The 13961-nt window shown below is 39.7% G+C and overlaps 1 protein-coding gene across 1 annotated transcript; it reads right to left on the reverse strand.

The window, feature by feature from the left end:
• Positions 1 to 5837: 5837 nt before the first annotated feature.
• Positions 5838 to 8651, reverse strand: LOC105767226 (uncharacterized). The gene is made up of 6 exons (XM_012586734.1): positions 8446 to 8651; positions 8265 to 8398; positions 7177 to 7822; positions 6590 to 7089; positions 6185 to 6376; positions 5838 to 6091 (listed from the first exon to the last, which is right to left on the reverse strand). Exons 1-6 carry the CDS (start codon positions 8649 to 8651, stop codon positions 5838 to 5840), a joined length of 1932 nt encoding a protein of 643 aa, XP_012442188.1.
• Positions 8652 to 13961: the final 5310 nt, after the last annotated feature.

The following is a 13961-nucleotide window of genomic DNA, read 5'->3' on the forward strand; positions in this document are numbered from 1 at the left end:
TTATCATGAATATTACTGTCGAAACCACTTTTTTAAAATTGAAAAATGGGGATCGACTTTGAAAATGGAAACGGGAGTCGCCACCGATCTTTTATTGAGATTTGATCGGATCACCCTGAAAATAATTTTAGATCTGCGAATTTTGAAAAAAAAAAGGTTCGGGAGTCGGTTACGCACGAGGAAGGGTTAGCACCATCGTAACGCCCAAAATTGGTACCAAATTGATCATTTTATGTCTTAGTGTTAAAACTTTGGAAAACCTTTTAAAATATGATCCTTCCCCTTTCTTACTACTTTCCTAAAAGATGCATGGATAAATCGATGCGAATACCAAAGACCTCCTTATCTTAGAGTAATAAAATGGCACACCCAATACATTAGGGCACGACATTTTTAGTCCTCGAGAATAAGTTTGCCCTTTGAATTTCAAAATTTGCGAGTTGAGATTTAAAAGTATATTCAATTGCTTTAAGTCCGATGAAAACAGTGAAACCCAATACGTTAGGGCACGTTTTCTCAAAGTTCCGAGCATTGAATATTGCCTTTATTATTTTCTTAAAAAAAATCTTATTTCGAGAAATCGACGCATCACATCCAATACATTAGGACACGACTTATCGAATTCCCAAAAGCGAGTTTTATATATATTGATTAAAGAAAACTTTCGATTATTTGGATTCAACGAGGAAAATTGGAACCCAATACATTAGGGCTCCATTTTTCTCGAAGGTCATAAATACTAGGCTTTTTAATAGGAAATAGCATGACGAAGATGCAAAATTTAAAAACGTAATATAAAACGATAAATAATAATTCAAACGTAAACTAAGATGTAATCAAATAAGCAATAAATAAATGCAAATACAATGGCAACAATAACTTTACAACGCCTAAATATATAATTATGTCTAATCTACATAATGATGAACTTTATAACAATATATCAAATTAAAAGGTATATAAAAAATGAAATAATATTTAATGAATTTAATATGTATTTAAATATAATAATTTGAAGGAATTTAGGTATCTTTTCTAAAAATATATACTAGAAGCAAATTTAAAAATAGAATTAAGCAAAATATTAAAATAATATTAGAAATAATGAATATAAAGTCGGTTCATCAAAAAACTTTTGAAATCAAAATTTATTATGTAAAGACCCCTTTTCTTATAATTGAAAATAATAATTAGTGGATTTTAAATCAAACTTTAAGTAAAAGTTAGAATGATAAAAAATTAAAAACCCCAAGTATTAGTGCAAAACGAATTTAAGACATAAAATACTAGTTAAAATAATGGGTTGTTATATTTTAAACCATAATAAAATTATATATTATTAAATTTAAAAACAGCTGTACCGACATGAAATCGTTTTCAATCTGAAGGGATTCAATCAACAATTTCGCGCAAACAATAGTATAATAGCATCAGGTGTAAAACGGTGTCGCTTAACTTTGGATCAACATGTAAACAAAGTTAAATACGCAGTATAAATTACAAAAACTAAAGTAACTGAATTGAGACTAATTCAAACTAAGAGGGGCCTGGGGCATAAATAGGCCAAACGATTCCATGAAGCGCGGATCCTTCCCGGACCGGGTCACCGCTTAGATCGGGTCTATGAAAGCGGTGCGTTTGATTGCCATTGTATTGGTCCGAAGCAGCGTTTTGAAATCGATACTTAAAACCTAAAACCTAAAACCTATCATTTAAAATAAGAAAAACCTAAACTAAAGAAGGGTTATGCGCGATCGAAATCAATGACCCCAATCCGCTTGCGCCTGCTCTGCGTGCAGGGGGCTGCGGAGTCTCTCGATTCGACCTACTCTCCGATGACGACGGAGGAGGCCGAAATCCCTCTGCCAGGTATGCTTTCCTCCTCTCTAAATCACTTTCTCGCTTTAAAGAAACTAATGATTGAACGCAGAAAAAAAAAAAGAAATCGAAATCGTAACAAGAAAAAAAACTGGGGAAATCACCCTTTGGAACTTTTTTGATTTCTGTATATCGAAAAAATCTGTGTATTGAATGCGTACCCCCTAGAAGAATGAATCAATCGGCCTTTTATATTGTCGTATATTACAAAATGTTTTTTCTTCTTTTTTTCTATTATTTCTTCCGTTTTTCTATGCTGGCTTTTTTTTTGTTGTTTTTGTTCCATTTTTGCTGTCGACTTGTTGTTTGCTGCAGGTACGGAGAAGTCCAGCTGGAGTGTACGGAGGCGCGTGGGGGAGGCCGATGCTTGGCAGTGGTGCAAGACGCACGAAGGAGAACCTGGATTGCGACGCAAAAGGGTTTCGAAAACCCTAGGTGTTTCTGGAATTTTCTTAAAATCGGGCCATAGCATTGGGCCGAGTTGGTTTTCTGGGCTTAGGACTGGGTTTAGAGAGGGTTTTGGGCTAGGTTGATTTGGGCTGATGTAATTGGGCAGTTTAGGCATTGGGCTTGTTGATAAATTGTAACTTTGGACTGTTTATGGGACTTTGAATTTATATTCATTTTTATTTATGCGAGCCCGGGCAAAATTTGGGCCCTACAGCTGCCCCTCTTTGCTCATTATCGTGTAACGGGAATGAAGTAAAGACTAAAAAAGGTCAATTTTGTCCGGCCGTGCTAGACCTTGGTGCTCTTCTTCTTCGAGTAGCTTCATTCCATCCTACTGCATCTTCAGAGGTATAGGAATTGGTGCTTGGATCCACTCCACTGTAATATCAGGGAGATAGAATTACTAGCTTCAATCTGCTCCGCTGTAATCTCAGGGAGATAAGACTTCTTGCTCCAACCTGGCGCGATCTACTCTACTGTAACTTCAAAGAGATAAGATCCTTTATTTTAATCCGCTCCATTGTAATCTTAGGGAGATAGAATTACTAGCTTCAATCTGCTCCGCTGTAATCTCAGGGAGATAAGATTTCTGGCTTTAATCTGACGTGATCTACTCTACTGTAACTTCAGAGAGATAAGATCCTTTATTTCAATCCGCTCCACTATAATCTCAGGGAGATAGGATTACTAGCTTCAATCTGCTCGCTGTAATCTCAGGGAGGTAAGAATTATGGCTTCAATCTGCTTCCTTACACTTAAAGATAAGATTTGCCGTCTTCGATCTACTCCGCTATTGCTTAGGGAGATAAGATCTGCGATTTCCAACCTATTCCACTGCTAGTCAGGGACATAGGACTTGTGGCTTAAATCTGTTTCCTTACTCCTGGGGAAGATGACCTATATAATTCGTTTATGAACTTAATTATGCCTAGTGATTGGGATGTCATGATCAGAATAAATCAAATGCTCCTAACTAGACATGTGTGAATGGTGTTTGCATGAATGCAGAATTTTATTTTTCCGAGAATGATCCCACTTAAGTTGTCATTACTCGAAGTTTATTAAGGCTTTAACACTGATGTGCTATAACGCCTCTCGCTTGACCGGCTTCTTTCAAGAATCACTTAGTCAGATTGCCCCTATTGTGAACCTTAAAGTTTAATCCATTAGGGCGCAAAATACTTGTACCACCACTTTCCCACCGTAATCCAAGGGTAGAAATATGTGGCTTTTCCTCAATCCCCACAATTCAAGGATATAGGATCTGAATCGTTCTGGTTTCTCACACTATTTTCAAGGTGTCATACCATAGACTTATGTGTGGATGAAGGCTTTTTCGAAGTAACCTCTTCCTCTGGCCTAGTGATCATTGCTTGCTTGTTTACTTAAGCTTCGTAATCAACATGGCATCCTGCCAATCAATGTATTTGACAACAAAATTCAAAGAGAAAGTCCAAATTTAGACTCCTCATTCTCAAATTTCCAATCTTTAAAATTGGGTGTGTTCTAAACAATAGTCCTGTTTCAGGCTCCTGTATTATTTAGGAACTTTTCAGAGTAATATGAAAAACTTCTTTTGTGAAAGTTTTATTAGTCCATTAATCATTATTCTAATGCAACATGTTTGCAGGAAAGGTCATAACAATAGATAGGAATAGATTTGGTTCTGAACATAGCTAGAAATGAATAAGTTATCACAAATAGTAAAGAAATTGATTGGGAATGTATATCTCGGAAAAGAGAAAAAATATTCCAAGAATCAACAAGATTCGATATAAAAATAACAGGGGAATTAAATCCCCTAGATATCGCAGCTTGAATTTCTCTATACAAACTTTCTAAAGACCATTTTGAGTTTGACATGTGTTTAAGAGATCTTTGATGCTTTGTCGATGCCCCAAGACGTCGCCTATCCCTTCCTGTTAATTCAGGCATAGCAAGATTGCCACACATCCTGATCTGATCAAGATATCAGCTACTCTAAGCAATTCATGTCCCATTCTGACCAAGCATTTGAGCCGCCCTTTTCGGGTTTTCAACTCAAATCCCCTTTGGCCTAAGGTGCCCTTTGCGGGTTTTCCCCTTAGCCTCTCCATTTTTATCATCATCATTTTTTTAGGGATCAAAGCGCCCTTTGCGGGTTTTCACTTTGGTTCCTTTTCTTCAAGTGAAGTATTTCTTGACTGAGTCTGAGTTTACAGGATTGGGCAGGTCTTTTCCATCTATCTCACTTAGAATCAAAGCTCCACCAGCAAAGGCCTTCTTTACGACATAAGGACCCTCCTAATTTGGCATCCATTTTCCTCTAGAATCCTTTTGCATCGGAAGAATCTTTTTTAGCACCAAGTCTCCTTTGCTAAATTCTCTGGGGCGAACCTTTTTATCATAGGTTCGCATCATTCGTTTTTGGTACATTTGCCCATGATGAATAGCTTTTAACCTCATCTCCTCTATTAGGTTCAACTGATCATAACGAGATTGGACCCATTCGGCCTCGTCCAACTGGAGTTCGGATAATACCCGTAGAGAGGGGATTTCAACTTCGATGGGTAATACTGCCTCCATTCCGTAAACTAGGGAAAAAGGTGTTGCCCCAGTAGAAGTTCTAACAGATGTTCGATAGGTAAGGAGAGCAAATGATAACTTCTCATGCCAATCTTTGTAAGTCTCAGTCATTTTCTCCACAATTCTTTTAATATTTTTATTGGCCGCCTCCACTGCGCCATTCATTTTTGGACGATACGGCGATGAGTTATAATGCTTGATCTTAAATTGGCTGCAAACCTCAGCTATTTTGCTATTGTTCAAATTCAACGCATTGTCGGATATGATTCTGTCAGGCATTCCATATCGACAAATAATCTCCTTCTTCAAAAATTTACTGACTGCTGACTTCGTGACATTTGCGTATGAAGCAGCTTCTACCCACTTGGTGAAGTAATCAATGACCACAAAGATGAAGCGATGCCCATTAGAAGCCTTTGGCGATATCGGCCAATGACATCCATACCCCATATGGAAAACGGCCATGGAGAGGTCATAACATGAAGTGGTGAAGGGGGTGCATGCATCTTGTCCCCATAAATCTTACATTTATGGCATTTCTTGGCGTAATTAATGCAGTCCCCTTCCATAGTGGACCAATAGTATCCAAATCTCATGATCTGTCTGGCCATGGTGAAACCATTGGCGTGCGTCCCACAGATACCCTCATGGACCTCCTCCAAAATTTTCTTAGCTTCCACGACATCCACACATCTTAACAGTACTTGATCTTTCCTTCTGTTGTATAGCACTTCCCCATCTAAGACATATTCGATGGCTAATCTTCTCAGAGTTTTCTTGTCATTCTTCGTTGCTTGACTAGGGTACTCCCGATTCTTCACATACTGCAGAATACTCTGATACCAAGGGTGATCGTCTTTTCCCTCCTCCTCAATACTGTAGCAATGAGCTGGGGTTTCATAGATACTCATCTGAATCGGCCTCATTACTTCAAACCTGTTCACCTAAATCATCGAAGCTAGAGTAGCCAATACATCAGCCATTTGATTTTCCTCTCGTAGGAGATCACTGAAGGTGATATCGTCAAACTCGTCAACCAACTCGAGGACCAGCCTTCTATAACTGATTAACTTAGGGTCTCTAGTTTCCCATTCCCCTTTAAGTTGATATATCACCAATGCGGAATCCCCATATACTCTTAGCACTTTGATGTTCCGTTGGATGGCTGCGTGAATGCCCATAATACACGCTTCATATTCTGCCATATTATTAGTGCAATCGAAGTCCAACTTGCTAGCAACAGGATAATGATCTCCGCTTGGAGATACCAAGACTGCCCCAATTCCGTTACCTGTAGCGTTTGAAGCTCCGTCGAAATTTAACTTCCAGATGTGGTCTATTCGAGGGTTTTCTTCAGTGTTAGCCACGTACAATAATTCCTCATTTGGAAAATCAAAGTTCAAAGGCTCATAGTCTTCCAGGGCTCTGCTGGCTAGAAAATCAGCTATTGCACTTCCTTTTATAGCCTTCTGACTTACATATACTATGTCAAATTTAGAGAGCAGAATTTGCCATCTAGCCATTCTCTCATTTAAAGCAGTTGATTCCATCATGTACTTTAAAGGATCTAACTTTGAAATCAGCCAAGTCGTATGATACAACATGTATTGCCTTAATCTTCGGGTTGTCCAAATTAAAGCACAACACAACTTTTCAATGGACGAGTACTTCATTTCACAATCAGTGAATTTCTTACTGAGATAGTATATTGCTCTCTCTTTCTTCCCTGTCTCGTCATGTTGGCCCAAGACGCATCCCATGGAATTGTTAAACACCGTTAGATATAATATCAATGGCCTATCTGGACTAGGCAGTGATAGTATTGGAGCATTAGTCAAGTATTGTTTTATTTTGTCAAAAGCTTTCTGACATCCCTCATCCCATTCCCCCAGATTATGCTTCTTCAGAAGGCGAAACACTGGATCACATTTCTCAGTCAATTGTGAAATGAACTGAGCAATGTAGTTCAACCTTCCTAGGAACCCTCGGACTTCTTTCTGGGTGTTTGAAGGAGGCAGATCTCGTATTGCTTTAACTTTATCCGGGTCAATCTCAATCTCCTTCTTACTGACTATAAAGCCCAACAACTTTCCTGATCTGGCTCCAAATATGCATTTTGCTGGGTTGAGTTTGAGCTGAAATTTTCTCAATCTCAAGAACAACTTCCTCAAGACTCGGAGATGATCCTCCTCCGTTCTAGATTTTACAATCATATCATCAACATAAATCTCAATTTCTTTGTGCATCATGTCATGAAACAGGGTGACCATTGCCCTTTGATACGTTGCTCCTGCATTCCTCAATCCAAAGGGCATTACTTTGTAACGAAATGTTCCCCATAAGGTAATGAAAGTGGTTTTGCTCATGTCCTCCGGGTGCATCTTTATTTGATTGTATCTGGAAAAGCCGTCCATGAAAGAAAATAATGAGTGACCAGCCGTGTTATCTACCAAAGTGTCAATGTACGGCAGCGGAAAATTGTCTTTTGAACTCGCCTTATTCAGGTCCCTGTAATCTACGCACATCCCTACCTTTCCATCCTCTTTAGGAACAGGGATAATGTTTGCTACCCATTCGGAGTACTTAACTTCCTGTAAGAACCCAGTGTCGAACTGCTTTTTAACCTCCTCTTTTATTTTCAGCACAACATCAGGTCTCATTCTTCTGAACTTCTGCTGAACTGGTTTGCAATCCTCTTTTATAGGTAAACGATGTACCACAATGCTAGTATTTAGCCCTGGCATATCCTGATAGGACCATGCGAAAACATCCTTGAACTCTCGAAGTAATTCAATGAGGTCGTATTTCGTCCTTGCGGCGATGTCCGTTTCGATTTTCACCTCTTTCCCTTCCTCTAGGCTCACGATTTCTAATGATTCCTTATGAGGTAGGATCTGCTTATCCTCTTGCTCCACCATTCTCAACAAGTCTGGAGATACACCACAGTCTTCGTCATTTTCAAAGTCATGAGATCCTTTCAAACACATGTCTTGCTCAAAAAGAGACTCCGTGTTTGAAACAACATCACTTATGTCATTGATATCTGAGGACCTATGGGGATACACCAAAGAATACGCAAAGTATAAATTTATGAATAATTATTTGCATGATTAGGTTATAAATAAAAAATATTTGAAAAACAATTAAGCAAATGGAAGATATTTACTTGCTCGGAAAGAATAAAAGAATAATTGCTCGAAATGAATGCCAAGATGTATTTTATTAGGATAAAGATATTCAGACTTAAGCATATTTCACAAAGGATTTCTTGTCATTCTTAGGCTAAAAACAACAATAATGTTTTGAACATTACTCTGCATATGCTCTAAAGACTACAGGTATTTCTTCTGCAGTCCAATTGTTTAGCGCACTCCCAGGTTCATATGGGCCGATCTTCAGCAAGGACCTTCTTTCAGCTGCCTCTATAGCATTGATACAAACTTTCTCCAACATTTCTTCAATGCCTTCACTTCTGGACCCCCTCGCTAAGGGTAAATAAATCCCCCTGACACAAAGGATTTAGATATGTGAGGGAAGGTCAAAGGCTCCCACTTGACTTCCTCTCCGCTTAGTCGTGCCCTTCTTCTCTCCTGCCTTTTCTCCACTTCTTTTCTCATTTGCTTCATATCTGGCTTGTAGCCTAAGCCAAAATAATCAAACTTTCCCTTCAGCATGGGTGCCTCAACCTTCCCCTGAAGGTACTTTCCCAACCCTTTTCCTGGCGAAGCTCCTCTTCCAACCATCAATCGCAGGCCCATCTCAGTAGTCTTGGATATCTTGGTATTGGGATCCTATTTCCTTCAGCGATAAACATTGCGTTCACAAATTCCAAGGACCGTAAAGAACATTCCACTGCCTCATCATTGGTCTCTACATAAGGTGCATCAACCGTTACCATTGCGATAATATACTCCTCCGCATTTATTGTCACCAATCGACCCTATGATATTAGCTTCACCTTCTGATGTAATGATGAAGGCACTGCCCCAGCCGAGTGTATCCACGGTGTCCCCAATAAACAATTGTAGGAACGCTTAATATCCATTACTAAAAAGTCCACCTCATAAGTAGTTGGGCCAATTCTTAATGGTATTTCAATTCTTCCTACAACTCTTCTTTCTGTTCCATCAAATGCTTTACTATATTCTGGCAGGGTTTCATATGTGAACTGTCCACAGGCAATCGATTAAGAGTGGACAAAGGCAATATGTTCAATGCGGATCCATTATCAATCAAAACACCAGGTAATGTGTCCCCCTGACATCGGGCAGTAATGTGTAGAGCCTTAGTAGAACCCCTACCTCCAGACGGTATCTCGTCATCGTTGAAGAAAATGAAATTGTCAGCACTTATATTGTTGACCAAGCGATCCAATTTATTGACTGAGATGTCATTGGCCACATATGTTTCGTTTAGTACTTTCATTAGCACATTTCGATGTACTTTTGAACTTAGGAGCAAAGTTAATACAGAAATGCGGGCCGGTTGTTTGTGCAGTTGCTCCACAACACTGTATTCACTGTGTTTCAAAAACTTCAAAAACTCTTTTGCTTCCTCATCTTTTATTGGTTCATTTACCAATGGCCCAGATTCCACCGCCTTCCCTTTCCTCTGCTCCACCGTCGGAGTCCTTTCTATTGGCAGTTCTGCTCGAGTGTCATAACGTTTACCATTACGTGTATAGGAACCCCTTTCCTGGTATTCTTTTACCATATTGCCCTCAACTTCCTTTCCTGAGATTGTCACATTGCATCCGTAATTCTACGGGACCATTTTGTCATCATTGTATGTGAAACTTGATGGTTTCGTGATTACAATTTTTGGTGTTACCTGAGCCCTAGCCTCATTACTCTTAGGGCGTGAGACGATAACCACAGGATGATTTATTTTTGGGGTGCCTGTTCTCGACTCTGTCCCGCATATGCTCCTCCTTTCTTTCACATCTTCATAGAACCTCATCTCCTTATTATCCATCATGCTTTGAACCAAAGCCCTGAATCCTTCACATTTCTGAATTTCGTGCCCTGCTTTATGATGGAATTCACAATAATTTCCCATCTCATACCCTTCCTCCGGATCTGAAATAACTAACCCTCTTTTTGCCATCTCTTTCCATACCCGTTTCAATGGAGTTCTTACTTCAGCGACATCAGTCTTAACTCCTTCCCCCGTACTCTCGCTCAACATATTCACTCCCTTATCATCATGATTGGGCAATGGACCCTCGGTGTTGGGTGAGTCATCAAATTTAACAACACCCAATTTTATAAGTCCTTCTACAACCTTCTTGAAAGCGGTACAATTTTCTATTCAGTGTCCTGAAATCCCCGCATGGTACTCACACTGAGCGTTTGTGTCATACCATTTTGGATACGGGGGTTGTAGAGGACTCAGGTAACGAGGGGCAACAACATGTTCATTAAATAACTTCTGATACAGCTCTTTATATGTCATTGGAATGAGAGTGAACTGAGGCTTCTCAGTACTTTGCCTCGTTCCCGGTTCTGGTTTCGATGAGCCTTGTTGATTAGCAACCATCTTCCCTAGTTGATTCACTGTAATTGATTTACTATAGGCATTCACATTGTTTACTTCACCTTCTCTTTTCTTTGAAGCTGACCTTCAACTGTTCTCCCCACCATCTATTTTTCCACTTTTAATGGTTTGTTCAATCATTTTGCCATTCATGATTATATCCGCGAAACTCTTTGAGGCACTTCCTAGCATGTGCGTGATGAACGGTGCCTTCAATGTGTTGATGAATAGCATCATCATTTCCTTTTCCAAAAGTAGTGGCTGAACTTGAACTGCAATCTCTCTCCACCTCTGTGCATATTGTCTAAAACTTTCGTTTGATTTCTTTTAGAAGTTCTGCAAAGTAATTTTATCAGGCATTATTTCAGAGACATGACTGTATTGCCTCATAAAAGCCTGCGCCAGATCCCTCCAAGTGCTGATTTTGGTCTGGCTCAATTGGTTATACCATTTAGACGCCGCTCCTGTAAGACTTTCCTAGAAACAATGTATTAATAATTGATCATTATTAATATACCCCGTCATTCTTCTACAGAACATAGTGATATGGGCTTCGGGGCAACTGGTCCCACTATATTTCTCGAATTCCAGCATCTTAAATTTGTAAGGAAGCACCAAGTCCGGGACCAGACTCAGATCTTTTGCATCTATTCCATAATAGCTTTCAGTGTTTTCTATCGCCTTAAACTTCTCTTCGATCCATTTCCATTTCTCCTCAAACTGTTTTGGTAATTCTTCTTTTTCTTTATCCTTTTCAGCTACTTCATCGAAGTCCAGGACAACAGGATTAACTGGGTTTTCACCAGGGTTAGAACCTAATCCAGCTTGGGAGTTCATCGGTATTAGAGTATCGGCCTGAAACCGTTGAGGTTTTATTGAAATAGAGGATCTACGCGGCGGCACCTCAGTCTGAACCTGCACATGCAGGGGCGTAAAGCCTGGAGGATAGGTGGGCCCAGTCTTGTCTTCTTCCTCATCATTGATCATAGGGCCCTTCCCCTTATTTAATCCTTTTAATAATTGCGTCAGCTCAGTCATCATATCTTTTTGAGTCTCCAGCATCTTCTCTGTCATGTCATGTTGAAGTTTTTCCAATTGTTCCTTCATTTGTATCTGTAACTGATCTTGTATTTCCTTTTGAAGTCGCTCCATTTTTTCTAATTGTTGATCCATAATTTTTGATTTTGCACGGGTTCCGTAGCGGTGTTTGGTTAACGAGTTTTTGTTGGTTTCCAGATTAATTGTAATGATTAATCAATTAGGTTCTTTCAATGGACGTTAATGCATATGATGCAATGTAATATGATGCATGAATGCAAAGAGGCGTCGATTCTGATTCAATTTCATTTAGAAAACTTTCACTAGAAAACAGAATTCTTTACATAAAACAGGTTACATATATGCTCTTGCCCTAATGCTCAGAGCTTTAATTTTCCTAAGTAATGAAGCTAATTCCTGTCCTCGAGTTGATTTCAGGTCATACTTGATCTCAGTGCATCGGCCTGTACCGCCAAAGCCTGCAGGTTATCAGCTACCTCCCGGATCTGAACCACAGCTTCACCCATGATACGATCTCTATTTTCAACCTGATTCTGAAGATGGTAAAGTTGCTCATTCTGACGACTTTCATTGGTTTCCAAGTACTCAGTCTGGATTTCACAACTTCGCAATGCTGATTCCAATTCTTCTATTCTTCCTTTCATTTCTTCGATTTTTCCCAAGCTCGCCCTTAATTCCATCACGGAGCTTCGACTTCGATACTGATGGAGAGATCTTTCCAACTCAACCACTCTATCCTTTAATTCAAATTTTTCCTTTTAGCTCTCTGGCAAACTCCTTTCTAGAGCTCCATTTCGCGTATGAACCTCTCGAAATTTCTTTTCCCATCCATCAGCCTTGATCTTTTCTTCCCGAATCTCTTGGCGCCATTGCTCTGGAGTTTTTCCTAGCCCAGCGGTTCTTATTGATAGCCTCAACTTCTTGTAGTCTATCTTCAAACTATCAAAGTCTTCCTCAGCCTTATTCTTTCCCTTTCTTAACTTCTCCGTTTCTAACTTTTGAACATCCACGTCTAATCCTAAGTGCATCTTTTCTTCTTCCAACTGTTCGATCCTTTTTTCAAGCTCCGCATTCCTCTTCTTAAAATTGTGTTTCATAATTTCTAGCTCGGAGGGAACAACCCGCAAATGTTCTTTTATTGACTGACTATCTCCCTGACTTGGCCTTGGGATGTTATCTTTGATTCTTCTGACCCACCAATCATTATATTCAGGAGTCGTCGTCGGGCTTACGGCTAATCTCTTCATCCGTCGAGTCTGGTCCCATGCATTGGTTATCTCTCGAATCTTCTTTTTATATCCATTGTCTCTATATGAGAATTCGAACTCAGCTAAGCCTTGGGTTGCAGGTATAAACTGCATTGACCTGTATTGTCTTGCACCAACAATGGAGCATAACCAACCGCTCCCCAGATTCCAAGTAACGGGACCCAATCAAAGTTACCATATTGGTACAAGATTTCATCCGGAAGCAACCATAGGGCTCTCCACTCGACGTTCTCCTCACGAAGACTTTGAAGAATGAGTAGCCATTTCTCTTCCGAGATGTCATCTCTCCTTGGTGTAGCTGCTATCTCTTTTAACGGTGAATAATTTTCAGAAAAAACTCGATACAAAACCTTATCAATTTTTCAAAAATGACTGTGGAACCATGTCAGTAGAAGTTACACACACCCAATGAATCTACCTTCCCCTACCCTTCGACACGCATTTAATGACCTGAAAGCTTCTGCCAAAATTGCCGGAACAGGTGTAACTCTCTTATCAAGTCGGTCAAAGAGATCGAAGGTTGCCTTATCTACGTGCCCTAGTGCCTTAGGGAAAATTACTAGCCCATAATGCTTAGAGCAAAGGTATCGACCCTTTTCCTCGTATCAGGGTGCCCCAAAATCAACTCCTGCAGGCTTTTCCAAGGGATACATTTGCTTTCCCCCTTCTGCTTGATCCGTGCCGTGACCCATTGCTCACTCATTCCAGTGATGTTCATCAACTTCTTTATAAAGGTCAGAACATTAACGGCCCTAGAGTAGATTTTATCAACCTGGATCTTTGGACAACGTAGCAAAGCTGTATATTCTTCTATAGTGGGTACCAAATCAACCCCACCAAAGGTAAAGCAATCATACGCGGGGTTCCAAAACTGAGCGATGTCCGGAACAAATGCACGTCTACCTTAATGTAGAGTAAATACGGCAAATCTCCATAACTTGAGTTAAATAATTGCTTGGTTTCGTCATTCCAATGGTCCCATATTACCTTTAATTCCTGAAGGCTATTTTGCATCACACTGATACGGGTGTAGTCCCATAACTCCGACGTATACCCCCCGACTAGACTATCTCCTTTCTCTGATTGTGTTTTCTCTGACCATACACGGACAGCAGCATTGTCCTCTACTTTATAAAGAAATCCATTCTCCATGCCAAGCTTTCTAACTTAGTAATCGAACTTGAATCGACACTCTTTTGTATATGA

Source organism: Gossypium raimondii, chromosome 4 (genome assembly GCF_025698545.1).
Source record: "Gossypium raimondii isolate GPD5lz chromosome 4, ASM2569854v1, whole genome shotgun sequence".
NCBI lineage: Eukaryota > Viridiplantae > Streptophyta > Magnoliopsida > Malvales > Malvaceae > Gossypium > Gossypium raimondii.

Excerpts from the sequence above, each read along its gene's own strand:
- LOC105767226 (XM_012586734.1), bottom strand. The coding sequence starts at position 8,651 with ATGGGCCTGCGATTGATGGTTGGAAGAGGAGCTTCGCCAGGAAAAGGG. Across the intron at positions 7,823-8,264 it reads CGGCCCATATGAACCTGGGA|ACTTGTTGAGAATGGTGGAG; the intron begins GTGCGCTAAACA and ends GTGTATCTCCAG. Across the intron at positions 7,090-7,176 it reads TTGAGGAATGCAGGAGCAAC|AACGGAGGAGGATCATCTCC; the intron begins GTATCAAAGGGC and ends TGTAAAATCTAG.